At 43.6% G+C, this 27,765-nt stretch overlaps 3 protein-coding genes and 3 non-coding genes across 8 annotated transcripts; all 6 read right to left on the bottom strand.

Moving 5' to 3' along the window:
* Window positions 1–247: 247 nt before the first annotated feature.
* LOC118783680 (S-arrestin-like) lies at window positions 248–6,761 on the bottom strand. Its single transcript, XM_036537632.1, has 15 exons — window positions 6,714–6,761; window positions 5,894–5,954; window positions 5,718–5,762; window positions 5,407–5,606; window positions 5,039–5,098; window positions 4,666–4,733; window positions 4,418–4,553; window positions 4,189–4,273; window positions 4,023–4,095; window positions 3,152–3,289; window positions 2,157–2,234; window positions 1,981–1,995; window positions 1,633–1,685; window positions 943–952; window positions 248–353 (listed from the first exon to the last, which is right to left on the bottom strand). Exons 1-15 carry the CDS (start codon window positions 6,759–6,761, stop codon window positions 248–250), a joined length of 1,176 nt encoding a protein of 391 aa, XP_036393525.1.
* Window positions 6,762–9,313: 2,552 nt separating this feature from the next.
* Window positions 9,314–21,752, bottom strand: LOC118783343 (autophagy-related protein 16-1-like). 3 transcript variants are annotated; one of them, XM_036537159.1, is made up of 20 exons: window positions 21,603–21,752; window positions 20,351–20,468; window positions 20,089–20,182; window positions 19,863–19,968; window positions 19,145–19,218; window positions 17,835–18,086; window positions 16,740–16,805; window positions 16,463–16,555; window positions 16,082–16,141; window positions 15,845–15,889; window positions 15,572–15,674; window positions 15,062–15,167; window positions 14,137–14,207; window positions 13,601–13,672; window positions 12,411–12,531; window positions 11,768–11,873; window positions 11,425–11,574; window positions 11,284–11,331; window positions 11,070–11,171; window positions 9,314–10,984 (listed from the first exon to the last, which is right to left on the bottom strand). In XM_036537159.1, exons 2-20 carry the CDS (start codon window positions 20,460–20,462, stop codon window positions 10,891–10,893), a joined length of 1,875 nt encoding a protein of 624 aa, XP_036393052.1. In that variant the 5' UTR covers window positions 20,463–20,468; window positions 21,603–21,752; the 3' UTR covers window positions 9,314–10,890. The 3 variants fall into 3 exon arrangements, with proteins under 3 accessions (XP_036393052.1, XP_036393053.1, XP_036393054.1); XM_036537160.1 differs by lacking the exon at window positions 15,845–15,889 and having other exon boundaries at window positions 15,572–15,677; XM_036537161.1 differs by lacking the exon at window positions 15,845–15,889.
* On the bottom strand, window positions 12,610–12,877 carry LOC118783876. The gene has a single exon (XR_005005203.1).
* On the bottom strand, window positions 14,714–14,981 carry LOC118783877. Its single transcript, XR_005005204.1, has one exon.
* On the bottom strand, window positions 15,260–15,527 carry LOC118783878. The gene has a single exon (XR_005005205.1).
* Window positions 21,753–23,121: 1,369 nt separating the features above from the next.
* cldn15lb (claudin 15-like b) lies at window positions 23,122–27,558 on the bottom strand. Its single transcript, XM_036537171.1, has 6 exons — window positions 27,436–27,558; window positions 26,600–26,854; window positions 24,652–24,816; window positions 24,314–24,395; window positions 23,990–24,103; window positions 23,122–23,890 (listed from the first exon to the last, which is right to left on the bottom strand). The coding sequence occupies exons 2-6, from the start codon at window positions 26,817–26,819 to the stop codon at window positions 23,794–23,796; spliced, it is 678 nt and encodes a 225-aa protein (XP_036393064.1). The 5' UTR covers window positions 26,820–26,854; window positions 27,436–27,558; the 3' UTR covers window positions 23,122–23,793.
* Window positions 27,559–27,765: the final 207 nt, after the last annotated feature.

Raw genomic sequence — 27,765 nt, 5'->3', positions numbered from 1 at the left:
ACACCACGTTACTGGAAATAAGTACAGTGAAGCTGAATTAAAGGTTAAGTTGAGTAGTGGAACTGCTTTTAAAGACCACGGCTTCCTAACCCTTATGATCAGCCATTGCCCCCCCCTCTACATATCCTTACTCATCTATGTACCCCTGTCTCTAGCCCCTGTGGATCTGTGGACCTGCTAATGGGAGGGCACTGCAAGTGATATTGTCACATGTGCTGTGCCTAGCCCCAGCGTCCCGTTTGTGCCCTCATGTCTCGGCTGGCGACACGTTGCCCTCCTCATCATCATCCCCAATAATCCCCCTCAGGTAGTTGCGCTTGAACTCCTCAAACACCAGGTCTTCCTCCATCTCGCTGTTCCATTGGGTCAGGTGATGGACAGACAGGGACACAGACAGACAGACAGACAGGCAGGCAGGCATCAGTCACGGTTCCTTGCCAGGCATCAGGCAAGGTTCATTATTCATTAATTCACTTAATCTTGTATTTTTTTTATCTTTCTGATACCCCAACATGACAGGAGCCACAAAAGAGGACTTGATAAAGAAAATAAACAATTACATTAAATATGAGTGAGATTGGTGAGCCATTGGGTGTATTTTTATGCACCTTTTCAGGCTCACAGGACCAAGGCTCCTTCTTAGGCTCTGTGCACTCAGTGCCAGAGACAGACAGAACTAATCTCACACTGAGTAATGGAGATCAACAAGGCTAATCTCACACCGAATAATAGAAACATACAGGGCTAATCTCACAGTGAGTCATAGAAACATACACGACAAATCTCACAATAAGTAACAGAGACAGACCGTACTAATCTAATGTTGAGTAATGGAGACAGACAGGACTATTTTTACTATACACAACAGAGATAGAACTAATCTCTACCCTGAGTAACAGCTACAGACATTTATCTCACACCGAATAAAGGAGAATGTCTTACTTTTCTTTCACTGTACGATGCAAACAGGGGACAGAAAAACATGTGAGGCGCATTACTGATGAAGTATACCCCCCCCCGACCATCTCATGTATTATTGTATGTGTAAAATGAAAAAGGTGCATATATCCTAGTCTTACGTAACACCTGTTATCAGAGGTGTGTCATACACGCTAACAGGCCCCACAGTCTACTCGCCCTGTCACACAAAAGTTAAAAACTTGAACGGTTTTTTAACTGAAATTCTCCTTCAGACATTAGAGGTAACAATATTAAACAATGGTTTTATTAAAATGTGCAATAGTTTATGATTATCTAAAATCGGCATACTATCTCAAATGGACATAATACAAAATTTCATTTGACTTGTATACATAAAGCATAACTAAACATAAAAATGGCATGTCACCAAAAATGCAAAGCTAGCAAAAACTTGCCCTGGACAAAGATGCCTGCCAAATAACTAAACAAATAAAAACAACAACCAGGTAAGATGCAATTGCAATGTTATGGAATCAAATTTAATTTCAATTTAATTTAAAAGTTATATCTAACATCTTTATCTGCGAATTAACCTGACATGTTTTCAGACAAACTGTTGTTCCTTATATGGCTGTCATACCAAATGGTGTCCCAGAGGGGTCACAGGAAGTGAGGGTATAATGTGAAACAAATGGATTGGGTGAACCCTACCTGCATCTGGTTTGGGGTGCATGAGCTGGAACGGCACCTCAACACCAACCTCACTGAAGCAAAAAGGCAATCACAGAGAAGATCGGACACTGAACCACAGAGTGACTGACAGACAGAAAAACCTATTGACTCACTCGCTGAGACCCTGACTGATTAAATCACTAAGACTGAGAACAGTGAGTGTTGGTCCGACACTGTTGCTCGTTCAGCTTGAATGGATACACTTTTGTTCTGTTGTGCTGAAAGTTGGACAAGAGCATCTGCTAAATTGATGTAATATAATGTAATGTAATGTTGGACTTCACAGCTTGGATTGCAGAAATGGAACATAAACAGAATCAGTCTTACCTGGATCCAACCATCCTGTAAAACCAAGAATAATAATAATTATTAGATGTGATGATTAGATTACAGTTAAAGTTTTGGTCAGAATATCTTTAGCAACAGCAAAACAAGTACACATTGCACTCCCATCACCATACACACACATTCACACACACACACACAGATACACTGAAACTGACCCGCCAGTAGTGAGCTTCACCACCACTCGGTAGGATACCAGGATTCCAAGCACCTCTTTGAGCACACCATCCTTCACCCTGAAACAGAGAAAGATCATATAAAGAAGGAGTGAGAGAGAGACAAAGCAATGCACACCACACTAAGAACTCTTATTCCTGGCAGTGAAGAAAATGTATGCCTTTCTCAGAGACCCTAATACCTTGTTTTTTCTAAAGTTTAGCAGGGTTAGCCACGTAATGAATGTTCACTGACTTTCCGTAAAATCGACAGGCAGGGTTCTGGAATACTGTGGCCATTGGTATGGTCTGTGTGGATTCCTAGTATTTACACCGCTGCTGAAATGGTTTTGAAAAGCTGTGCTGAAGACATCATGGCCCTGCAAACCTTACCATGTTTAAGTAAACTGTAGTTTCCGAAAGATATGATACTACCCCCTTAATTTGAGTCTTAAAAAGGCTTAATATTATTGTGCATAACATTTAATTTGAGTAAAGAGTAGGGTTGAGTAAATCTGGCAAGAAATATATGACAATCAGTTAATTTTTTTTTTAATTACCACTCTGTGCCTTTTCAGATTCATGGAGGTATGATTAGATGATAGCACATGCACAGAATGACATGATGGCTGTCATGCAGGGATGCAAGTCAGTATCCAAAGCTATTGGCTTAATATACATTCTCTGGGCATACACATAGCTTGAATGAATTCCCTTTGAACTAAAACAAGATCTTACCAGAATGCAGCTTTGGGTCATTTACTGCAGAACTACTCTTGTTTCTGAATGAGAAGTACTTCAAAAGGTGTTTTATGGTTTTTACATTTTACTGCGATTGTAAGAATGACATGGCCCATTCACCCTCCATGACACACAGTCTCACTGTCTTGTTCCCAAGCAGCAAGGAGAAAGGCCACCATTTTGAATTCAATAACACTGTATGTGGACTGCTCCCAGCATGCATTGCTCTCAGCAATACCCCATACTGAGTAACTTACATGCTAGAAGACGCCAGGTTGGTATCCTCATGCTTCAGCTTTCCATCCAGGGCAATGCCCCGTCTCTCACGGTTGTTTGCCAGTAGTGGAAGCAGGGTGTATACCTTCTTCAGACTGGTGCTAGGGGGCACCGAATCGCTGAACCAATAGAAAATTTGTATGACAACTTGAACACCACATTGAGCTAACATACGTACATTTGTATATGTGAAAGTGCAATACAATTCATAGTGTTATAGTAACTTATTATATAATTAGAACATAAAGTAAAACACAAAAAGAGCTTTGTGACTGTGAGTGGTATAGCCAGTTTGAGGAGTTTTGTGAGCTCCAAAATTCATTTAAATTCTATGTTGCGTTGAATGAAAAAAAATATTTGGTGAGATGCATTTACATTTTGAAGTAAAGATACAACTCAGCAACTGAACAAAATGCTGCTTTCAGTAGGTTTCTGACTTTGCCAGCATAGCACACTAAAAAGGGACGAATGCTGTTCCGTGGAAGTAGAAACTCATTCTTATATTCATTGACACAAGCTTGCCATGCTGGAACAACCATTCCAAACAGTATACTGAATATCACAAGAGGAACAAACTCAGTAAGACTTCTGTAGTGTAAAAATTAGCATTTAACAAGATGCTCTAAATATCTGGGGGTTCCATTTAAACGTAATGTGTCTGTATGTGAGACAAGATACAGACACAGACATTGCAAGATAATTTGGGTTAATTTTAGGATTATATTATTTGTATCATTTTGCAATTACTTCCTATTATAGTCTGCAAAGCACAACGAGATATCATAATTGTATCTTAAACTGTAATTAATAAAATATAATTAATGCACATTCATTGGAATTATAGACACTTACGAGGTCTCCTCGATAGCCACAGGTTTCACGTACTTATCGTTGGAATACAGCACGACATGGGCCACCTGCTCCACTAAGACAAGAAGCAGCATTGAAAGATAGGTCAGTTTCCTCTACACATGAGGACCATTGAAGTCAGTTCCCTGTAAAAATTGTATGTCCTCACCTGAAACAGTAATCTCCTTCACCGTTTTGCTGGAGCTGTTCGTGATATTCACGTGAACGTTGATTGGCTCACCATGGTAGTATGTCTGCAGAGTAAGTGGAGAGAACTTTAACGATCTGTCCTACCTCTCTGAGTGAAAACTGTTTGCCTGTTCCATGACCTGGCCTGCTAACTGGTTATCTCCTTCCTAAAGTTCCACAATGATTGGTTGTTTTTGAGAAAGACTCACATGCTTCTCCAGTCGGACCTCCATGTGTAAGGGCTTGTCTGACATGAGGAATTCGCGAGTGGTCTCGCTGAAAGGGGCTGGCCCATCCTGCTCAGGGGCGTACTGCACTTTGCGGATTGCCAAACGCACAGAGCTCCTGTTCGAGGGGGAGGGGGTGTCAATAATTGAAGTAATTGAAATTGAAATTGAGTCAAAACTTCTGCTCTGAGACACACAGACTGAATGTTGGGCGTAGCAGCTGGGCTCACCGTTTGTGGACTTTTTCATCCTGAGTCTCAGCACAGAAAGCCTTCACTTCAAACTCTACAGCACATTGCTGCCAACAAGAGAGGGCACAATATTCAGTATCTTATGGTCTGTATTCAAACACAAACACCACAGATGGAGAAAGAGGGAGAGAGCCGAGAGAGCCAAAAAGATGGAGAGAGACACACTGAATATATATGGATGGTAGGGAGGGGGGGTGGAGAAGGAAAGGGAAGAGGTTGAGAGGATGAGGAAATAGCTAAGGAGCAGTGAATCTGTCACTCATAATCAGTATGAGGTCAATTGAAATTATGTATGGCTTTCCACAATTTCCACATTAATACTGAGTTTGAGAGAGGTGGACGGTGTTCTCACCTTCCCCACGTCAGTTGGGAGAGGCTGCAGAGCCACAGAGCATGGCAGGTTGTCTGGAAACTGAAACGCAGACCACAGCCTGTTTACAACGACTACTCACAGCACAACATCTTTCCAACAATTACACACACTGCACATCTACTTTACATCCACTACATAGTGCACATCATAGTTACACCTGCTACATACAATAAACTCTTCATGCAGCACACCTAACCAGGCACACAGCAAAATACACCCAGCCCTATGCCCGCTATATCTACCCGGGCTCCACACACACGGGTTTAACCGCACCTCATTTTTTGCTGAGGTGGTGTGAAATTGTTCCGTTTCTGAAATTTGCATGGTGTCGATGATGTCGTCCTAACCTCGAAAAAGAATGGGTAAGCATTGACCCCCAGCTTGCGCAGTAGTCTCTCCTGCAGCTTGGTGTGGGTGCTCCTGTCCTTGTCCTGCAGAGGGGGGTACACCTGACGAGTGGACAGGTAGATGTCCCTGCGGAACGCGAGGCCCATGACATCCATGTCGTCTCGGCCGTACCGGAATGTGCAGGACAGCATGATGTACACTGTGGGCGACAGAGGTTTGTCTCATCATTGAAAATTCAATACCTTTCTTGTTCATATAAATTGCACAGATGGATTGGTTCACAACATGACATCACAAGGAAAGCAGATACCTTTTTTCCCTTTCAGCTGCTCGGGATCCACCAGCACGACACCATCTTGTGTATAGGGGAGAGAGTACACTTATCTTGAGACAACACCAACACATAAAGAAATCAACTATTCTTCTGGATCACTATTACTGAAATCAGAGCCTTTCTGTGTAGTGTTTCGATTCTGTTAGACTCACCCACTGGGTCCACATAGTCCACATGATCCACAAAGTCCCTCTTCCCCATGTACACACCCACCTAAACCAACAGATACACATCATTACCTTGTGATTCTCTCCCGCTGAGCAGAACTGTAGGGTAGGTGTTAGGAATCCTGGTCTTAGAATGCTGGAGATGTTTCTTGTTTTTGTTCCAAACTAGCTCTTCATACATAATTGGAATAATAATTATAGGATCAACTATGCAACTGTATTCTGACTTTACAGATCAGACGGAGAAAAAAACTACTAAAAAAATCTACGATGTGGTACCAGGGTTGCCTCTGCCTAGCAGAAGGGAAAGGGAGCAGGCAAATGGAACTTTATTTTAATGTTTAATGAAGACTACTGATTAACAAAGGGAGGTTGTTATTTGTTGCTTGGCCATAAGGAAAGGAAAATAATTTCAGATAGTTTATTATATTTGCATAAAAACTATATAAACTACATATATTTTTGGCCAGAAGTGTGGTGAAATTCGAGCTGCTGGAGGGAGAGGAGAGGCAAGGGACAATCAGATAATACCTTACTGCCTGTTATCACATACAGGAGAAGACAGGAGAAGAAAAGTTTTTTTAAGGTCATTAACCACAAATAAATTTGTGACATGGCCACTGTCACGGCAAGATGTATATAAAATTGCCTTTGGAGTGGTATGGCATGTTTAAAGTTGTCTGAGGGGCAGTATTGTCTGTATAAATTTACTGCGCAGGGATATTGGGTGTATAAGTAGGCTGTGAGACAATAAAGTATGGGAACCGCTGCACTAAATTGACAAGACAATAAGCACTTGACTCACCGACTTGTCGCGGGAGAGCTTCTTGAAGACCACATGTTTGGGGCTCATGGTGATTTTTTTTTTGTAAACGCCTTTCAACCTGAAGCACAAAAAGCGATGTCACTCTCAGCTTGTGTCCTTTACCTCACAATCCAACCCAACCACCCCCCCCAACTAAACAATCCACGCTGGTTGGAGGTTTGAAGAAGGTCACTCCTGCACGCACATTAAACTGTAATGTCCGGTGTCACTCTTTACCAAAATCTGAGACATGACCACTATGCCTACCACTTAATATACCCCTCCTCCTGCCGAACTAACCCCCTTTCCTGTTAAATAACCCAACTGCTGCCCCACTCGAGCGTGAAATGCCCCCCCAGTGCAGCCAGTGGTCACAGACTAACCTGATGTGGCTGAGATGGCGAGCTTGTCTGGGTTGGACACGAGTGAGGAGACGCACGTTGCAAGACAGTATTTGTACCCTGTGTGATCGGGTGTATCTGCACTTCAGCCTCCACACGCCCCCTTCCTTTGACTAAAGATGGAGTGGATTGCGGTGATTCCCTTCCGTCAGCGAGATTAGGACCCAAGCCTCAGCACAAGGCGGTAATCCCCTAGAACAATAACCAGCAAACTCATCCATCGCACAGAATGCTCACCTGCCATGCACAACATGAACTCACCTGTCACTGGGGTTAGGGTGGGTGCTGGGCTATCAACAGAGCTGCTCAACGTGTACCTTGTCTGGGCAACTATTTAAACATGCAGTGCTTATATTGTTGACGCCTTATATGGCTTTTTCCTTGTGTTGCACTTTACCTCACTTGCAAGTTGCTTTGGATAAAAGTGTCTGCCAAATGAATAAACTTAAATAGACATTTAATGGTCACCTATGTCGAAGGTCATGAAAGAGAGATGTGGTGTTTTTGGTCATTGGAAGGGTGGCCATACATACTATCGGGTTAACCCTGGAGGGAGGGTGGGTGCATGGGGGTTCAGAGGGGAGATTATGGACTGTATGAGCTGCAGTGTTGAAGAGTGTTCTTCACTGAGGGGGGGGGGGGGTTGAGGGAGGTGTCAGTTCAGGATGGGCCTCAGTTGTAATCCGTTGTTGTTCATGTCAGCAGTCTGGGCGCTTTGGTCAGCATACAGGTATTAGGGGATTACCTTCAGAAGGGAAAATTAATCACAGCTTCAATGCTGGCACATGAAGATCTCAAGCACACTGCCACAGGTGTACAACACACACCACAGAAGATTCAAGACGAGGCGAGAGTCCCTAGACTGACCGAATTACCATGGTAATAATCAATATGGCACTCAAACTGAAAATGTATAGAATTATGGTATCATTTTCAAACTCAAATATGCCAGTGAACATTTGGTTCAGAGTAACTGGTAGTAATCCAGATGAAGATGAAGTCTGCTCTCCCTTAAGGACTAGATCACCCTGAAATACAAACCCTTTGAGTGACAAAGATGCACATCACATCAGGACCTTGTTCACATCCAATTCTTCCTGGCTGGCCATGTCGGGGTGCTGGTTGATCTGAGGAGTTGCCATCATTCAATATCACACTCACCATGAGACGAGTTACATTTGTGCACATCACACAAATTAGGCATTTGATTTGTGTTTTACACACACCTGCAGTTCAGTAGCAGTCATGGCTCATGAATGCATTCTAGGTGGTTGATTCACCAGAACACGTGAGTCACTCTTGTGGTTTATAGGATAAGACCATGTGACAGGCCTTCACGCACAATCTACAGTTTTAATTGGCAGTTTGGTCATCTCCATCGCAGACTGCATTATATGACGACTATTCTGACAAAACGTCAAAAGAGGAAGAAGAAAGACTGCAACACCAGGACAACAGCAAGTGTGCAGGAAAACTGTGATGCATCTGACACACCACCGATCTGTTGATTCTGCAACGTCTTATACTTAAGGGCTCCAAGATAACCATTTTCAAAATCTGTAATCTTGCACAGCAAAATCCACGTACCAGGTTTGGCTCTTGGTTCATGTTTATTTGTCCTGACGCCGCCCTAACTCAGTGTTTAAGCCATCATACCACAAAAAGGACGGACAATCCTTGACAATCCTTTATGAAGGACTGAGAAAACACTCTGGAATGTTGCAGTCACGTTTTGCGGCAGGGGATGGCTGGTGAGAGCTCCGTAAGCTGTGACCCCCAAACCTTGACCTTTTGGTCTCTTATCCTGCTCGCGCTCCTGCCCCAGCCCCAAAATCAGACTGCTGCTTGCAGCACTGATAGGATTTTATGTATCCAGGGATGAGAGAGATAAACTGACTCATGTCACCTGGCTTTAGCAGCCATAACTGGAATGAAGCCTCTTTACACTGATGAAATCACTATTCCAATCACACCAGACACAGGCAAGGACAGAGGTCTCTTCCCTAGTCCTCATAAACACACCCGCAACACCATGGCTGCACTGCAGCGCACGGTTATGCTCGTTACACCACTGCAAGTCGCCTTGAACACTTTCAGTTCAAATGGCAGCCCCATGCAAACAGGGTCTTCATTCGAACAAAAATTTAAAAAACCCAGAGACAGGAATTACACAGCCAACATCATCCAATACTTTTATAGTGTGCATACATTTAACATACATGAAGTTTACAATCCTGATCTGACTGCTGCAAGGGTGGAAACTGAATCAGCACCAGGACTTCCCTCCCCACACCCTCCGCTCCCTGCTGTGCCTCAGGAGGTTCATGAAGGAAAGGAAGAAAGGGAATACTGGAGAAGAGCCAGAGGTCAACAGTTGTCCGTCCGTCCATCCATTTACAAAAAAAGGAATTCTCTTCGCTATTAATTTTAGGCAAGGACATAATGGAGAACAGAACCAAGTGCAAGAAATACCTCAATGGTGCAAAACTGCACTGTCCCTTGGTGGCTACAGATCAGTACTATTGGGAAAACAGAACCATCCTTCACCATAGCCTACAAAAATTAGGTGTAAATTCAATTTTAGAGAACAATCATCTCTGCATTTGATATGTAATGAATACATATTCCATATCCATTTTGGAAGTCCCTTGTTTTTTCTGAGTATTGTTGGAGCTGCTCAATTCCCTCCTAAGTACAACTACCCCTGCACCTGGGCCACTTCCATCCTACTGATAACTCGCCTATCCCTGCTCGCTCCTCACTACCAACTGCAGCAGTGGAGTAACAGGCGGCAGGTAGTGCAAAAAGGCTTTCCCACAGGAAGCCTTCTGCAGACTGTACTCTACAGCTATACTGTTCAGTGTACACTATAACCTTTAAGGACCACAGCTTCCTGTCCTGCTCTGTGGGAGAACTGGCTGGACAGTGTGCATATGGACATGGGCCTTAGTATCCACCATGTTGCCCACAGACAGAGGTTCATTTTGGCATCATGTAGAAGATTAACCTTCAATGCAGCCAGTCACATCAAACTGACACATTTTTTTAAAAGTGTGTTAACTGTACTTGTATCAACTTGTTTCTTCAGGATTGTACCATCAATAAAGAAAATAATTTAAAAAAATAAATAAAAATGCATGCGTCTCATCAGGTAAACACAAATATAAGTATCTAACTTCATCTAGCCAGAATGGACCAGATGAACCATTAATGGGACACACAACCAGTTTTTCCTTTTAAAAAATGTTTTTTTCATAAATGAACAGTAAAATGTGTTAAATGATCAACTAAAAATTTGTAATCCATACAGCTAACTGATGAGCTGCTCATGTTTTAGCAAGCAAGTGAACGATATCAACCGGAATACGATTTCAGAATACACGTTATATCTCTAAATGAAAAATAAGGTGTGAAACAAGTTAATATTCCAACCCTGATGATAACCTATTACCTGCATCCTTTTCTGCAGGAACATGGGCAAATGATATAAACACTGTGCAAAAAGCAAGACTGACAGAGAAGGGCAGGGAAAGGGAGAGGGGATTTTGGACAGAGACTCAATGACTTCTGGCTTCCTGAAAATCAGTGCGAAGGCAAAGTTCAAACAAATCTTTAGCTCCCCCTCCTGGCTGATATTAGTGATGCTTTCAATGTCTCTGTGCGTCCTCAACTGTCACACAGGAAATGCAGAAGCTGTAGATCGTGAGAAATTCGGAGGTGGGTAGGAGTAAGAGGAGGCTCTGCCCTGGAAAAGCACTGGGCAGTCCGGCAGCCAATCACATGTCTGACCACAGCACAGCCTTGCTGCCCTTCTCCACACTGACCACGTGAGCTCCAGATGGAGACCAGGACACCGCATTGATGGCAGAGCTGCAAAAGAGAACCCAATCAGAGCAAGGCTACAGGTGAGGGAACCAATAAGAAAAAAAAAAAAACTGGGGAAGAGGTAACTGACCTATGGTGCTTATCCAGGGTCCGCTCCACCTTCCCAGTCAGTACATTCCACACAAACAGAGTTCCATCCGCTGAACCGGCCGCCACATAACAACCATCAGGACTGAGGACAGAGTAAAGGGTCATATGTATGCAGAATAACATGGGGAAAAAAAAAAAAAAAATCCGCGCGCGCACACGCACACACACACACACGCGCACACGCACAGTCTCACCTGAACGTCACTCTGGTCCAGTCTGATCCACACTTGAAGCCCTGAGCACTAAGGACACCGAAAGAGAGAGAGAGAGGAAGGTGAGGGCCTGTGCGAGGAATGGGGTGATAACCTCCATATCCTCAGTGATGCGACTCATACCTGAAGGACTGCCGCACGACATTGTTGCGCAGGTCAATAATCTTCAACAAGTCATCACGCGAACATGTAAGTAGCTCAGTTCGGTCGTGGTTGAGGTCCAGAGAGGTAATTCTGCCCAGCAGCTCCAGCTCCCGCACAATGCTCTCTGCCCTGATTGGCAGAGACAAAAGAACCGTCAGGACCAAAAACACAGCAATCATGAAGAAGCAAACACACACAGACCCATCAGACAAAGCCAAGCACACACAGAGCCATAAGTACACAGAGCCAGACAGAAGCAAATACATACAGAGCCATCAAACTCAGACACACTTAGAGTGATACAATTTGTCTTTGGACTCACCTGATGTCCCAGAAACGCACTTTCTTATCAAAGTGGCCACTCATTACACACTGCTCTGTACACACAATATCATTACAACTGGAGCCAGCAAATACTGTCTTCATACCTGAGAGAGCAAGAGAGACAATTGGAGGAGGATGGAAAAAAATGTGTTCATTTCATAGCCAAAATGTTATCCTGCCATAACCTGAAAGACAGGCAGTAAATAAACTGATAAAAGATATGGATATAAACAATACTGTTCTCATTATTTTACATTTATATCAGTACTTAGCATATCAACATTAATAGTGTAACATGAATTTTTGCCCATCTGAATGTTTAAGATTAGCATGAGTTTTCTCAATTTTACATCTGAAATTTGGAAAATCCTTTGACAACATTCCACAAAAGTGATTAATTCTTACATCAAACCCTGTGGGTTTACAAACAGTAATGGCATTCCTCAAAGGATCTAGATATCTACACTTTGTCAGGAGCAGAGAACGTTTGAGTACAACTTAATTGACCATGCACAACTAGTGATGGAGATCATTTAGATTTTAGTTCAACTAACTTGTCGTCAAACGTCAACCTAGAAGATCATAGATTTGTCTGGGGATATGGCTGGTTTGAGGGGTTACCAGATGAATAACAGTCTTACAGACTTTGCTGCGCAGGTCCCAGAGTTTAAGGGTCCGATCGTAGCTCCCGGATACTATGCGGACGTTGTCTAGCAGGAATCGGGCAGACAACACCTTCCCACTGTGTCCCGTGAGGGTGTGCTGGGGGCGAGAAGGGCAACAGTGAATGCGACACCAGATGGGCTTCATGTCATTACTGTGCTCAAGCTGCTAAATGAAGGTCTCAGTTTGAAAACTTGAGATCAAGTGCCTATTTCCTTGCCAGACCCTGATACTCCTTAGCAATTGTCTGTGTTGAATGTCCACCATCATTGCATCTCCTCAGTCTTGTGGAGAAACAGGCTAGGAGGTCATCCCATTTGTCAGGAGCCCCCAAAACCAACACCACACACCTAGAGCATGCTGGAAACGGAACAGGGGCTCCTGGGAGCTGAAGGGTAGCTGGAGGAAGCCTAGGCATCAGACCTTTTACATCACATCACTGACCTCCTGCAACTAATTGAAACACAAGCACGCACAAAGACACACAAATTGTCTCTTGTGCTTAACAAATGTGTTTGATATGCAGCTGAATCTTGGCTTCAATGTGCCTATAGTTTTTGTTGCGTTTACGTTCTCCTTTGGGAATACCACCACACATACTGGTGCCCAAAAGACGGCCAAGTGGATCTGGGCATATTGATCAATGAAGGTTCTATGAAGGGACCAATAATTTGGCCACAGTAGCCATGTACATACAGTACAGCAATGAAAGGTTTTGTTTCAGCATTAATTTGACAAACATTACAACCTGGAACTATTTTTTCCTGCAACCAATATCTGCTGTAATGAAGTTCCTCTGGCTGTACAAGAATACATAGTACTTCCTTAACTAGCTGCATATTTGTAATGATCAATTTAAGCAGCTCTTCCACATGTGTGCTGCTGCTTACAGATCCTAAATATGATGTGGTAACTCAAGTTATTAGCACACACACACACACACACACACACACACACACACACACACGCACTTCTCCCTGACCATACTCAGTGTTGGAATGTTGGGGTGGAGTGAGGGGCGAGTTGACCTATGATGCGGCAGGAACTGACTGGAGGGGACAGGTACATCAGTGGAATTTGAAAACTGCAAACTACCACACCGAGATGCCCAAGCCAAAGCGGTACAGGCCATCCGCAGTTGACTATGAGGGGCTTGCACTGTACTTACTCTAAGCCTGAGGTCATCCACAGTCCAAATCCTGCTAGCGAAGTCATTGGAGGCCGCAAGCAGATGAGAACCCTAAGGAACACACGCAAGATATGAGACGCACAAGACTTAAATCGTGCCACTAAGAGGAAAATAAAATAAAAGCCCTACAGACAGAGGTAGGGGATGTGGAGGGGCGAGGTGGACAAGGATAGATGATGTGGAAAGATTAAGAATTTACTGTTAATTCTGTGTGCATTTTGTGCCTAACAGATTGCACCGACATTCAAGTGTAAGGGGATTTTGGAGGCAAGTGATTTATTTGGAAGTGTACATAACAATGCCTGTACTATTATTCTAAGGAACAGGTCTTGGGGGGGGGGGGGGGGGTGTAACAGAGCCAAGTAAAGCACAGCAAATGTTAGGAGTAGAGAAAGAGTGCAGATTACAGTGGGAGTATGGCATGGACAGAAAGCAATGGGGAATACTGATATTGCAGAGGAAGTGAAGAGGGGTGAAGGGTGTATGTGTGTTCGAAGGGAGCCACTGTTACTCACTGTGCTGTCAAATTCAATGCTGGTAATCCCGGCGTTACTGCCAGTCAAAGCCCCTTTCTGTTCACAGCGCCCTGGAGGGGTGTAGAAACTGTATGGCAATATGGCACTTTCTCACAGACACATTCATACAGGCGCAGGCGCGCACACACACACACACACACACACACACACACACACACCTCCTACACAGTGAGGCTATGTACATGCCAACACAGTCAAAGATGCAATCAAAGAACCAGGGGCATGCAATCACAATTCAGTACAAATCACTGCTCAAAACTGCGCAGAAAAACAGCATACACCATTTCTTTTTGAATACAATATAAAAGATCATTTTGTGTGACACTGGGTCTCCAGCCTGTGGCTAAGTAAGTTGGTGCAGTTTTCACCAACACTGACGGCTGAAGGTGAAGGAACTGTGGAGATAACTGAGGCTGTAGGTGACCCTAAGAGTAAGACCCTAAGTCTCAGTCTTCAAGCACATGTGTGCGGCAGCTTTCCCTCACAAAACTGTCATATCAGTTTCTCCTTCCAAATTTTGATCAGTGAAGTCTACCCATTCGGTTCATTCACAGAAGGTCTCAGCTTGAAAACTTGAGATCAAGTGCCTGTTCCCACCCCAGACCCCGATACTCCTTGGCAGTTGGCCGTGTTGGACTTCCATCATCACCGTGACCCCTTATTCTCTTGGAGACACGGGCTGAGAGGTCATCCCATATGTCAGAAACACCTACACCCAGCACTACCCACCTATAGCATGCTGGGAAGAGAGCAGGGGAATCTGGGAGCTTAGAGGTAGCTGGAGGAAACCTAGGCATCAGACCTTTTACATCACATCACTGACCTCCAGACAGATGCACATGGATGTGTGTGCACACAAACACACACAATCCCTTTAACACCAGAGGAGGTCTATAAGTCATACCTGAGACCACTTCCCAGAGCTTGACCCTGCGGTCCATTCCCCCTGTGGCCAGGAGACGAGACCCAGGACTGAAACACACTGCATTCACCTCTCCATCATGGGCATCCTGTAAAGACACACACAGCTTTATCAGTCACATACTCATGCGAAAGCAAAGTCACTTACTTGACCTCTTTTGAGCACTTACACACTGACAAAGGTCTCAGCTTGAAAACTTGAGATCAAGTGCCTGTTCCCACCCCAGACCCCGATACTCCTTGGCAGTTGGCTGTGTTGGACATCCGTCATCACCGTGACCCCTTATTCTCTTGGTGACACAGGCTGAGAGGTCATCCTATCTGTCAAAAACTCCTGCACCCAACACTACACACCTAGAGCATGCTGGGAATAGAGCAGGGGCTTCTGGGAGCCAAGGGGCAGCTGGAGGAAACTTGGGCATCAGACCTTTTACATCACATCACTGACCTTCATGCATTTATGCACGCTTGTGTACTGAGACAAGGTACTCACAAAGGTGTGCAGGGCTGTGGAGGGGACTCGCACCTCTGCACAAGCCCCTGTCTGCGTCTCTGCGCTGTCTGGAGAACTGCTGTATGAGTTCACCGAGCGCCGCCTGCTGAAGCAACCAGCACACAACACGTTACCCCACAGAGCAGCCTCACACCACCCACACAGATACACCCATACACGACACTTCAGCACAAACACACAGATATCCCGACACATTAAACACACGACACACAAGCACAACTTGAACCCAGCTGGCTGTACTGCTGGCTTCACCTGCAGTCAGGTGGGTGGAGTCCAGGTAGAACAGAGTCAGACAGGCTGCAGACAGACAGAAGACACCAACATCCAGGACACATGGACGCAGAGCAGTAGGCAGGAGGTGGAGAAAGAGAGAGATCGGGGAGTCATGTCATACAGGAGAGCAGCGCACACCAGTGACGCTGCCCACAGAACAGCTAAGCTGACAGAGCAGGACGTGTAAATTTGGAGTAAACTCTAAACATCACGTACCCAAAGATACTGGATATGGAGTCCAGGAGGCCACTTGCAGGAGGTTGTGAAATACGCTTGCTGAACGAGAGAAAGGAGAAGAGAGGAAGAGAGAGAAAGAGAAAGTGAAAGTTCTGTAATTAAGCAATACCGGGAAAACCACAGACAACTTAAGCAATAAGATTTCAGCTTTCTGCTGCTGGTTTCCAAACAGTTTCAGGCACCAATATCTTCATAAGGTGAAAAGCATATAAAACCAATGGGTAAGAGCAATACAGAAAACAGGAATACACTCACCTCAGCTGCTTTCTAGCACATTGAATTTGTATCAAAACCCATGACACCTAACCCCAATGATACCCCACCTCCCATCGGCCCACTCTGCTTCAGCTGTGGTCCTACCTGGGGGTACGACCAGGGGTCCGGCTGGGCGAAACATCTGCTGGCCCCACCCCTTCAGCTGTATCCTCTGACAGAACTTCAATGTCATCATCCCTGAAAGAGATGGGAAACAGCATTAAAAATGCAAAATGACTGGATCTCCGCAAGGTACTGTGCCGCTTTTAAAAATTTACAATAGTGTTAAGGGGGTAAACATGGAAGGCAGCCGATTCACATCTCCAAGTATACATATCGTCTCATGCTTGCTGCACCACAAAGTATCAACATAAACACTCACGGTTCGAGCGGCAGGGGCTCCTTGGCTGCCTCTGCCAGGTCCTTCTGCAGTTTGGCCTGTCTACGCCTGGAACCAAAACTCGCAATCAGTGTTCTGCTCGTCTCTATGAGCACAAGTTCCCTCTAACAAGGACAAGCTCCAAATCTGCTCATTATGAAGGCCAGCTGTGACCAAACATATTACAAACATGAAATTTGGTTAAGACCATGACAACTTCTCCACAATGGAAAGTTCAAAAGATCCTTTGTTGGTACACTTTGGGTTAGGGTTCACTCTGAACAAGAATTTGAAAATGAAATGCATGACCAAAGTACATGGAAGAACTTATCTGCTATTACGATACCAAGCAAAAATGTCAAGGTCAATACTGTTGAAACATGCTACAGGGCTTTAAAAGGGCATGGGATTTCTGATACAAGTTTCCAGAGGTGGACAGCCCAGCTTCAGAAAGTAAAAGTCCTGCCACATATTTGTTCTAGCCATTCACTAAACAAGGCGATTTCACTATTTCGCTCTTATACCTGGCTGAAGAGTTGTGCTAATTAAATTCAGCAGGTGTAATGAATGGCTAGAACAAATATGTGGCAGGACTTACTTTTCTGAAGCCGGGGTGTCCACCTCTGGAAGTTTCTCAAGAAAAGTTCACACATTTAAACCAAGAAACATCTATAACTAAAGCATGTGACAATGTTTAAGTAATCTAAACCGATTATATGTTTTGTTCTCATTTTAGTTCGCATTAAACAAAGTCACAACTATAATGCTCTCAAATAAGGCATGGGGGGGCAAGATTTGGCATAGGGGAAAGCTGATCCCACTGATAACTAGAAAAGGGCTAAGCTTTCTTAAAAACAAGTGAATATTTCTTAATGATGAAAAATTGACCATGCCAATGTATTCTAAAAAGTATCTTGTACAAACAGCAAATAAATTTTTTTAAATTATCACAGCAATGGCTCAGAATTATGCAGTTCAGAGGATTTGGCTCTGGGCAGACTGCACTTTGCTACTATTGGTATCAAACTTCCAGATATTGCTCCACACGTTATACAACCCATCAAATGGCAGGTCATCACTGGAGTGCACACAGTTCACCTGCTGTCCTTCTCGTTCTCAGCGTTGAGGCGGTTGGCCTCCTGGGCCTTCTCTGCCATCCAGCGGGAGACCAGCTCCTGGTTGTCCTCGGTCGTGCGCCGCAGCTTATCCTCCAGGGCGCTGAACGTGATCTGCAGGGCGTCATACTCATCCTTCAGCGTCTGATTGGCTCTCTCCAGGTCCTGCAAATTGCTGCGCAGTTCCCTGCATTCTGCCTCCAGCTCAGAGATGCGCTGCTGGTACTGCAGCATCCTGCCAGTGGGGGGGGGGGGGGCAAGAGTGACGCCAGTCATGAATCTCACAGACACAGATCGAGAAGCACAACACACTGATAAAGGGGAACTCTCTGGCAATTAGAAACTTTTAAACTTATACCAATAATAATATTATGTAACTGTAGTTGGAAACCTAAGCACAAACTGGAGGAAGCCTTAGCGTTTTTCCATCTTTTTAAAACTAGAACTCTTACTCCTGACACCACACTTGACTCCGCCCAATTAGAAGCAGAACACAGAAACTTGCAGTGATGATTACATAACGAAAGCTGGAGCAGATTCCAAGCACGTATGCAGGTCCAAAAATGAACCAGTTGTCATCTGCAGAGTCAAGATGCAAAGACTGAAATTTCAGCTTTAATCTGGTAGATTTACAGCTTCCCTTGCACTCAATCAATCGATATGCCTTTTGTTAGAAGCATATACAGATCACCAATCTAAAAACTCAGAAAATCTAACTTAGGACATTTGGTAGCTAATTCAAGACATATGCCACAATGCTTGACCTTTATCATCTTAAAACTGGAAAATCACATGGATGAAATGGGGAAAAAAGAAAAAAAAAATCACATAATTCTGGTGAGGATGTATTGCTAGCTTGCTAGACAAACAAGCAAGCTCCGTTACCTCTTCAAGAAATAATTTTATAAAATACAATTATCATAGCAAGCCCATTTCTTTGACCTAGAAATCTAGTATGTTTGTGTGTGATCAAAATTAATATTCTCAGCCTTTTCCTTCTTTACTGAGAAATGTGTGTAACTTCAGAGCCAGCCAGCTCTCCACCATCTGAAAGACCTCTGCCCCAAATTGGTCCCAATTCAGTTTAAAAATAAAACACAAAAACAGTGTAATAGTCTAAACTCTGCCCTGAGCTCCACTGCCGCCTCTAGACTCAGAGACATGAGCAGGTCATGAGAGGGGCTTAAAGTTAGCTTTATCTATGGCCCAAAGATGCCCTGAAAGTAGGTAGTCTATTATCCCCAATTCCTGTGGGTCTGAGCTGACACTAGTAAGGAAATGCTCTGGACTCACTTGGCCTCATTACTCTGAATCTCCTTGTCTTTCAGCTGCATCTGGTTGTTCAGTTCAATCACATTCTGGGCCAGCTGCAAAAAGACCAGATGAGCAAAGTGAGAAAGGACTTGCCTGAGTGAGGAGGAACACACATTGTCTGACTTCATGAAAAACACGTCACCTATTTTATATAGCAAGCATACATCAACGTGGAGCCACAAAACATACCATGCCTAAATAGTCCATGCCTAAATGAAGGCATTTTGTTTAACTTGGCTTATTTAGCAGAGATATTTTAGACAAACCTAAAACAAAACCCACCTCCTCACTTTCCCTGTTCTAAGATATTGCACCAATCACATCTTAAATTTGAAATTTCCATTAGACTGGACTAATTCAGTATGAAAAAAAACCTTCTACATTACAAGATTGAAACCTCAGCTTCACATTATAACAAAAAAAGCCTTGACTGATATAGAAAATATTGAATACTGATGAAATTGATAAATCCACACAGCTTGTCAAAGTTCCTCAGACACCTTAATAGTCACAGAAAGCAAACATTCCCAAATAAACAGTAGGTCTGTCCCAGTATAAACTCTCCCTAGCTACTTTTGCCCATTCTTTGATCTGTGCCTACAGGTTATGTATATACACACACACACGTTTTTATACTGCATGGATATAAATGCATACAGCGGGGGGGGAGACATCAGGCTGTATAAGAGGGACAGACCTCGCCCCGTTTCTTGTGCAGCTCAGTCAGCTCCTCCTGGTGTCGGATCCGGATCTGTGCCATCTCTTGCAGCAGGGCATCGCTGCGGCTCACGTCCACCCCAGGGCTACAGCACACAGGACGAGACATCAAACACCTGTCCCCTAAAACACACACCCAACTACCAGAGTGACACACACACACACCCCTCATTCATGCAGAGCTCAGAGTTCATGGCTTTCCCTACCTTAAATCCTGTCTGTTCTGGAGATCAGATTTGTCAGCCTGAAGCCTTTCTGACAGCACCGCCTGCAAATCAGACTTCTCCAGCAAACGATTGTCTGAGAGATGGAGAAAGAGGTCTTCATACACTTGGCTCATCAGCTTCTTAAATACCATTGTATTACAAGTTACAGTAATATTACAACATTTCTAGTAAGACGTGCAAGACCAACGGGACTCCCACGATTAGCCAATCCTGTGAAGGGAAAAGGTGGTGCTTCTCTCACATTGGTGGATGATCTCCTCAAAGGCCTGCCTCTGCACCCGATCCCTCTGCTTCAGCTGCTCTGCAATGTGCCTCTTCCACCAGCACTCTGCCCGACATCCAGCCCCCGACATCACCCTCTACATGCAAACAGAATAAAAAAAAAAAAAAACAGCTGACATCTTTCTGTTCCATTCAGCCTCACGCTAATATTTTACTGATATTTCAGAAAGATAGAACATTTACAAAATTGACACAGACGTTTTCCTGCTCCCTCCAAATTTCTTTCCACCTCCCCCAAATCAACCTCTGCACACTGCATGCAAGCAAAGGCCTCAGCACTCGTGCTCCTGGTCACAGTCACGGTGAAAAAAAGACATTAGGAAGATGCTCCGGGAGGGAGATCACCATAGCCCAGTGTTTCTCAGTCCTACTTCTGGAGGCCCACTGTCCTGCATATCTTCTATCCTCGCTCCAAACACACCTGACAGAAATTAGTGTGCATGCGCTTCATTAAATCAGGTGTGCTCAGCTAATCAAAAGAGAGCAGGGGAAAAACACCTGTATGTTCGCAGGTTCCCACACTTTCCTCGTTCCGGGATTATTTTGCCCCCATATAAAACAAGAAGGAACAAACCAATCGTCAGGCAGCTAGCTATCCTGCTCGGCTAACAGAAATACCTTAACGTCATCCCAAATGAATGCAGCTCGCCCATATTTTATTCAACTCAAACAGCTACATGCTTGAATCTGAGTTGCACGCCACTTTGAACGCAACATGCGAAACTTCGTTGTATACAAGTTAAAGACCTTGCTAATAATGTCATGTTATAAAGCTAGCTGGCTCAGTAATTGAACAGTCATGCAGCGTGCTTAGTTTCTGCAAGTGAACAAGTGAGGCTTCATAGCATGTTTAGGTTTGGCAAACAGCTAGTTAAGATAGCTAGGAGGCGTCTTCAGCTGTATGCATAGCCGAGATTCTAATGGTGCTAGCAATACGTTTGTTGTGAAGCTAGTTAGCTAGCTGGCCAGCTGACCGCTTCCGAAAGCAATTACATAGCAAAGCAAAAATGTAGAAAACTGTTTGATATCCACTACATATCCCTGGTCTCTTAAGATACTAAATTACAAAATACGATTATACGATAGCCCCCACAGTCCCGTAAAAGCACCGCAACGTGCCAGCTAAATGCAGCGCGTTTGCACAGTCACTGCCACTGTTAGCAAGTTAGCTACCCAATTAAACCTGGAAAAAAAATCAACAAACTACTTACCGCCTGTTAATGTGTGCCCTGCGCCAGAAAATTGTGACCAGTACAGGTGCAGCTGATGTCGCCGACGCGTTGGGAGGATATATTATTTTTTCGGTATTTAACTAGCTAATTCCAGCTTCCCTCATCTTGTCCACCATCTTGGCTCTACCAGTATTCCGACCGGAAAGATCCTCTGTGGAAATCCGTCGCGTGAAAATTACGCAACTAAATGCCTTCCCTTTTTCTTTGGTTGAAAAATACCGCGTTCGTTTTCTGCAACTTTATTTCGAAATCTGCTGTTCTGTCTTTTCCCACCGAGGTGCAGATACATCCTCCTCATTTATGTACAATCATTGTTACTTCAATTTAATGAAGGCAATCAATCATTTAATTACAGGACTAATTGCTTGTGCCCTGCGTCTTCTGCGACTTTTATTTCGAAACCTGCAATTCAGTCCACTTGAACCAAGGCTTTGATATGGCCAACTCATACGTCCACATTTTACACGATCATGTAATTATGTATTAATGGGACATTTGATAACTCGTTGCATACTTTAAAGAAGGAGTGTATCCGTTAATCTGATTATGCAGCAGTATTTAATTTATCCATAGCTACCTAATTATTGCGTTTACTGTCAAAAGGAATATATTTATGAACTGGTGATTATGCATTCAGTTGTTATAGAATAAAAAACTAAACTTTACAGACTTGATTCTAACACACCTGTTTTTTTTTACAGTATTGGTGCTCCTTCGTGTGAGCAGTTTCAGTGAGTTTGCACACTACGGTTAGATTTCCACTTTCATTTTTGTTTGCCGAAGCGGTTGACTGCTTTAATATTTGACTGAAATAAAACATCGGGCCTTGTTGCTACATTATATAATGTATGTGATACATTTCAACTCGTCTTGTTTTACAGTTCACTCATTTACTGTAGCCTGTACCTTTAGCCTAGATTGACACAGCTTGAAATACTGTACGCCTTGTTCAAGGACACAGTAGCGTCACACCTCTGCCTTTCCTATGTGCTCTTCCTTTTTTTCACCAGAGGGCAGCATAAAGCAATTTTTTTCTTTTCTTTTTTTTTTTTTTTTTAATAATATTTATTTAATTAACAGAAGAACATAACATAGATTCATTATACGGGGGATAATATACAAGTAGAACAATAACAATAGAGCCAGGGGTATATCACACTAGACAAAATATTATAAAACATACAGATATTGAGTGTTTTGATAGCCTTTTTGTTAGTTGAATTAGAAAGTAATTTGACATGCTCAGCACCCTTCAGGAAAACAACAAAATTAAGCCAAATTATTCAGAGCAGTTTTGTGGGGAGGCTGAAAAGCCTGCTGTAAAAATGTTCAATAGAAGCCCACAGAAACCTACTTGTATAGGACTGGTTCAGCTCCCTGGTATTTCTGTCTGTTCTCTGATAATGGGTTTCCAAATGAATGTATCCAAAAGTGTCCAAATATAATGTTGTATACATTTTCTTGCCATGGTGACAGATAACAAAAATACAAGGCCAGATTGTTGAATTTTATTTAATTACTTGTTTCAGAAAAAGGAGAGACATAACTATGTAAAGACATGTTACAATATGTCAGCAATGTCAGTGGTGCAATTACATTAAAAGGCTTCTGGCTATTGTAAATACCTTTGTACTGAAGTTATCCAAATTGCATTGAGTCTATATATATTAGTGACCTACTGCATCAAGTGACCACACCCTGTCCATGACATTTACATGACATTTAAAATGCTTGTGCTGAAATGAAACTCTGCTCAAGATGGTTGGTCATTCTCTAACACATTTTAATTGTATATATTTTTGTACCTAATTGGCACCCAGTTCTTCAATACTGAATTCAAACAGAGTGATATAAGCCTGTTTTAACATTTCACTGTTTTCTTCAGAACCACACATCATTTATCTCATCTAAATTGAAGAACACAATTTGCATAAAGCATGAAATAATGATTTAGTGTTGGACAAACTGATTTACTTAAAAAATGATAGATAATGTATACACAGTCTGTAATTTACACTGCCCTTCTAACTAGTAATTTCAGAACAAAAACCAAGTAAAATAAAACAAAAATATATAACAAAAGTCAGTGACCAAACTGGTCAAACAGACAAGTAATAACTGTAAAAACAACAATTGAAAACATGTATCTGAAGGTAAAATTGAATTCTGTTTAAACATAGGCTTTTGAACTCCCAGGCTCTGACCCAGGTTCCGCTCTGTAGATCTTCTGTCCTTGGCCAGCTGAAGAGTAGTTGTAAGCGTAACCTCTGTGAAACAGAAATGACATTGTATCAGACAGAGATAGACATGCAGAGGTGCCACAGGCTGAGAAAGGGGTGGGGTTTAGGGAGAAAGGTGTGTCTCACCCTTTTGGTGCACCCGAGGTACCTCTCTTGAAAGTACAGCACAGGAAAGCTCCACCCAAAATGGCCAGACAGGCTCCACCCCAACCCATGTACAGGCCAGTTCCAAGTTCAAATCTGCAGAAAGGTGGGAACATATCTGTCACTGGTCATCAGACTAGGAAAAACGATAGTGGAAGTGATCACACAGAAGCTCTATAACCAGATAGAATCACGGACAAGCCTAGATCTGCATAGACCTATCTATGTCTAAATGTGTGTGTGCGTGTGTGTGTGTGTGTGTGTATACTGTGCATCTATTGTTAGCTCACAGGCTTTTGAACTCACTTGATGCCACCATAAAATGGGTCATAGAATTCCTGCACAACTCGATAGGCGTACCAGGATACTGCCGTCATACTACAGACACCTGCATTAGAGAGAAAGAAATACAATCACTGACAACATAAATTTAGATGGAAGGACACAGAGAGACAGAAACAGAGATAGAGAGAAAGGTACTGAAAGAAAGAGAAATTCAGAATAAAAAACTTCACCCTTTGGTGGGGAGCAGGTGACATCCAAAAATTACCACATTCATTCACTCTTTTCAGTATCTCTGATGTCATACTTCCCTCTGTCTGCTTGCATTTGTTTCCATACCAACAGTAGATACTGGAACACACCTGACAGGATGAAGAGTCCACCGCCAGCCAGGGCAATCTTGCCCTTGGCCTGGTCGGAGGCGCTGCCAATCTTAGTGCATTTCAGCCCCAGCAGTGACACAATGATCCCAATCAGACCCAGGAGCAGAGAGATGATCATCAGAGCGCGGCAAGCCTGCACATATCCTGAACACAGAGAGAGATGCAGTTACTCTCCCCCACCCTTTACTAGCACTGTACCATTCTGTGCTATGCTGTGTGCTCAGCCTTTCAGAATGTTGAGTAACCATAGACAGTAGTCCATCCTTCGCAGCAAATGCACTCAAACCACAGCATAAAAGCACAACTTTTAGGCGTTATGGCTATAGAAATGATTTTCAAAGGGGTTACCAGAAGAGTGCCAGGGTGTGGCTGATTCTCATTACTTCCTTATCGGGGAGATTACAATAGAAAATGGCCGCCACACATAGGCCAGTATAGCAGTGATGCCTTCCACTACCTGGTCATTATACCATACGCTTCTGCTTTTACAGATAAGTCCCCACCCAACGAGTATCCATGCAACCTTCTTAAAAATAACAAAGAAAACAAAAGACAAATGTATTGTTTTATGATAATAAAAAAGGTCCCGTTTTCTGTCTCTAGGTATCCTTGTCTGATTGACAGAGCTGCCAGGAGGGAAGGCTACACCAAATGTCTCTGGCCCTTCGAATAGCACTCCTGAGTTGGGCCAAGCCCCTGAGACAATGACCGTATGAGTGAGTGAATGGCTCGATCAGCCAGTGTACCTACCATCGAGGGCAAGCATGGACTCAAAGTCCCTGCAGGTGGCAACACCTGAAGCGTCCTCGGCGCAGGAATGCCACAGATTCTCATACTGCCGGTTTGAAATGATCACATTGCCAGAATGCGATGATGCCTTCCAATAATCATTCCCAAGAGAGACGCCGGTTACTAGCCAGCTCAGCACACACAAGATGAACCCGGTCCCTTGAAGTGCAGTTGACATGATTGCCCCAAAAAGAATTCACACAAGCCAAGAGAAACTACCCAAAAAAAAAATACAGGCTTGAAGACAGTACCTCAAAACCACCAGGATTGAGAGAAAACCCAAAATACCCCCAAAACGCACACAGGGCGATAAAAAACGGTTGAGCTGAGAACAGAACAATGAGGAGGAAAGCGGATGGCTATATCATCTGTCCTCTGCCGCAGAGCTCTGAGTGTCCCACGTCCCTCTTCAAGAGGCTGGGGACTTTACTCTTTGCTCAGAAGCTGTAAAGTGATCAGAGCCACACCTGTGTGTCTATGATGATGATGGAGGGAGTGGTCTCCGAGGATCATTATTGATTAATATGGTCCTTCCTGGTCATATATATGTCGTGTCAAAAGTAATGACATCATTGCTTAGTTTGTGCTCCTGTAATGCTCTTATCATGTGTTGTTTCGGGCTAACATGACTTTAATTCAGTTTCGACTGTTACATTTTCCACTTTATACCATATGTTTACAGGGTATGGTGGGTGGATGTTGGTTCCCAGTGGGAAAATCCATTACAGTGGTGAGCAGGATAAAAGGGCAGTATGGAGTAATATGGAATGGCATCACATACAGTGTTGTACAGTCATGTAGAAAGAATAGTGCACAGCTGTGTCGAATAGCGTGGAGTAGTGATAAGCAGTGTAAAGTTGTGTGCTTTCATTCATCTGTGTACATGAAATTCGAGGCATGTCAAAGAAGGTCATTATTGCGGGTGGCACAAATTAAAGCTGAACAGTTAATTATTGGCAGAATCATGGAGTTTATGACAATGTGACACAGACGATGAGCAGAATCCTGAAACTGTGACTATGTGTGACTATGTGAGAAACACATGTGATATGTATAAGTGCCAATACGTATATGTGTACGTGTGTGCATGAGTGTGTATCACTGTATATATGTGTGTGTGCGTGTGTGTAGGACTCACCAGGCAGGCCCAGGACAGTTTTGTATGTGTGACACTGGACAACGCCTGCAGAGCTGGCTGCACAATGCATCCACAGACCCTGGAACTGCCAGCTGGTGGTGGTGACTGCGTCTGCGTGGCTCTTCACCTTCCAGGCATGGGAACTAGTCGAGCTGGACTCCAGAACCCAGCCCACAAGACCCAGGAGCAGACCCAAGATCTGCAGCACCAAAACTGCCATGCCCAGTGTGTACCACCACCTGACCCAGCAGTACCCTGAACGGACACAGAAAGGGAGGGGCTGTCAGTCCGTTAAGGAGAGGGACACACTCACTCTTTCCCACAATCCACTACTTCCAGATGACCGATTCTGCAACATACCATGAATATGCTCACATCTCTAAAGAACTGTGTGAGTGAGGCTATACTGCCTCCTACATCTCTCTTGGAAAAATCCAGATGAATAATGTGCCACATAATGTTTCAAGTGGTGAGGGAAATATAAATCAAAAATTGTATACATCGAACAGAAGATACAGCTGCTTGTCCCTCTTCTTGTGTAATTCTCTAAGGTCATATCCCAGCATTACTATTGCACAGACATTACAACACTATCTCAACAGTTCTGAGAAATGTTGTCTGTCAGTTAGCAACTTTTCATAGCAAAGTATAAAACAGTGTGTCACATCCCTATTACATAATTTTAATAAAAATACATGGCATTTAAATTCTAGATGAACTTGAAAATGTCAGAGTAGATATACTGTGGTGGTATAGGGATACCATGGGTCTCTTAGAAGTCGGGCATTATTTTAGAGGGATATAACCAGGAAAATAGAAATTATTATAGGCCTTACCTTGGGCTCTGGTCTTAGATTTGTCTGTTCTTTTAGGTAAGAGGCGAAGGAGTGGTCAGCCGTGTGGGTGAGATGGACAACACCAGCGTGGGGAAAACTTTCTGGAACAGTGGTTGTGTCCCCTTTGAGTTAATATTGGGCTCTGGGTCATTGAACCCATCGCCAGCGAATATGAGCACACATACTGGTCTCGCATTCAAGGCAGAGCACAGCCATTGGCTGGGCATTAGAAGCACCCAGAGCCCAGACACACGGAGACCGAAACCCTGTGAAACATGCTGAGTTTACAGCATTATGAAGAAAGGTATATTTGGCTCAGTAAGGTGGCTG

This window comes from Megalops cyprinoides, chromosome 9 (genome assembly GCF_013368585.1).
Source record: "Megalops cyprinoides isolate fMegCyp1 chromosome 9, fMegCyp1.pri, whole genome shotgun sequence".
NCBI lineage: Eukaryota > Metazoa > Chordata > Actinopteri > Elopiformes > Megalopidae > Megalops > Megalops cyprinoides.
This window is presented reverse-complemented; position numbering and strand designations above follow the sequence as displayed.

Bases quoted from the DNA above. Each gene is read 5' to 3' on its own strand.
- LOC118783680 (XM_036537632.1), bottom strand. From the start codon at position 6,761: ATGAGCCCCAAACATGTGGTCTTCAAGAAGCTCTCCCGCGACAAGTCG. The intron at 5,607-5,717 runs GTATCTGCTTTC...TGTCGCCCACAG, and splicing joins GCAGCTGAAAGGGAAAAAAG to TGTACATCATGCTGTCCTGC. The intron at 4,274-4,417 runs GTGAGTCTTTCT...CTTACTCTGCAG, and splicing joins AGGTCCGACTGGAGAAGCAT to ACATACTACCATGGTGAGCC.
- LOC118783343 (XM_036537159.1), bottom strand. From the start codon at position 20,462: ATGTCGGGGGCTGGATGTCGGGCAGAGTGCTGGTGGAAGAGGCACATT. The intron at 15,168-15,571 runs GTGAGTACCTTG...GTGTCTTTACAG, and splicing joins CCACAGCCCTGCACACCTTT to GATGCCCATGATGGAGAGGT. The intron at 11,172-11,283 runs GTGAGACTGTGC...CTCTGTCCTCAG, and splicing joins TGGACCAGAGTGACGTTCAG to TCCTGATGGTTGTTATGTGG.
- cldn15lb (XM_036537171.1), bottom strand. From the start codon at position 26,819: ATGGCAGTTTTGGTGCTGCAGATCTTGGGTCTGCTCCTGGGTCTTGTG. The intron at 24,396-24,651 runs GTGTGTTCCAGT...TCTCTAATGCAG, and splicing joins TGGACTCTTCATCCTGTCAG to GTGTCTGTAGTATGACGGCA. The intron at 24,104-24,313 runs GTGAGTTCAAAA...ACCTTTCTGCAG, and splicing joins CCATTTTATGGTGGCATCAA to ATTTGAACTTGGAACTGGCC.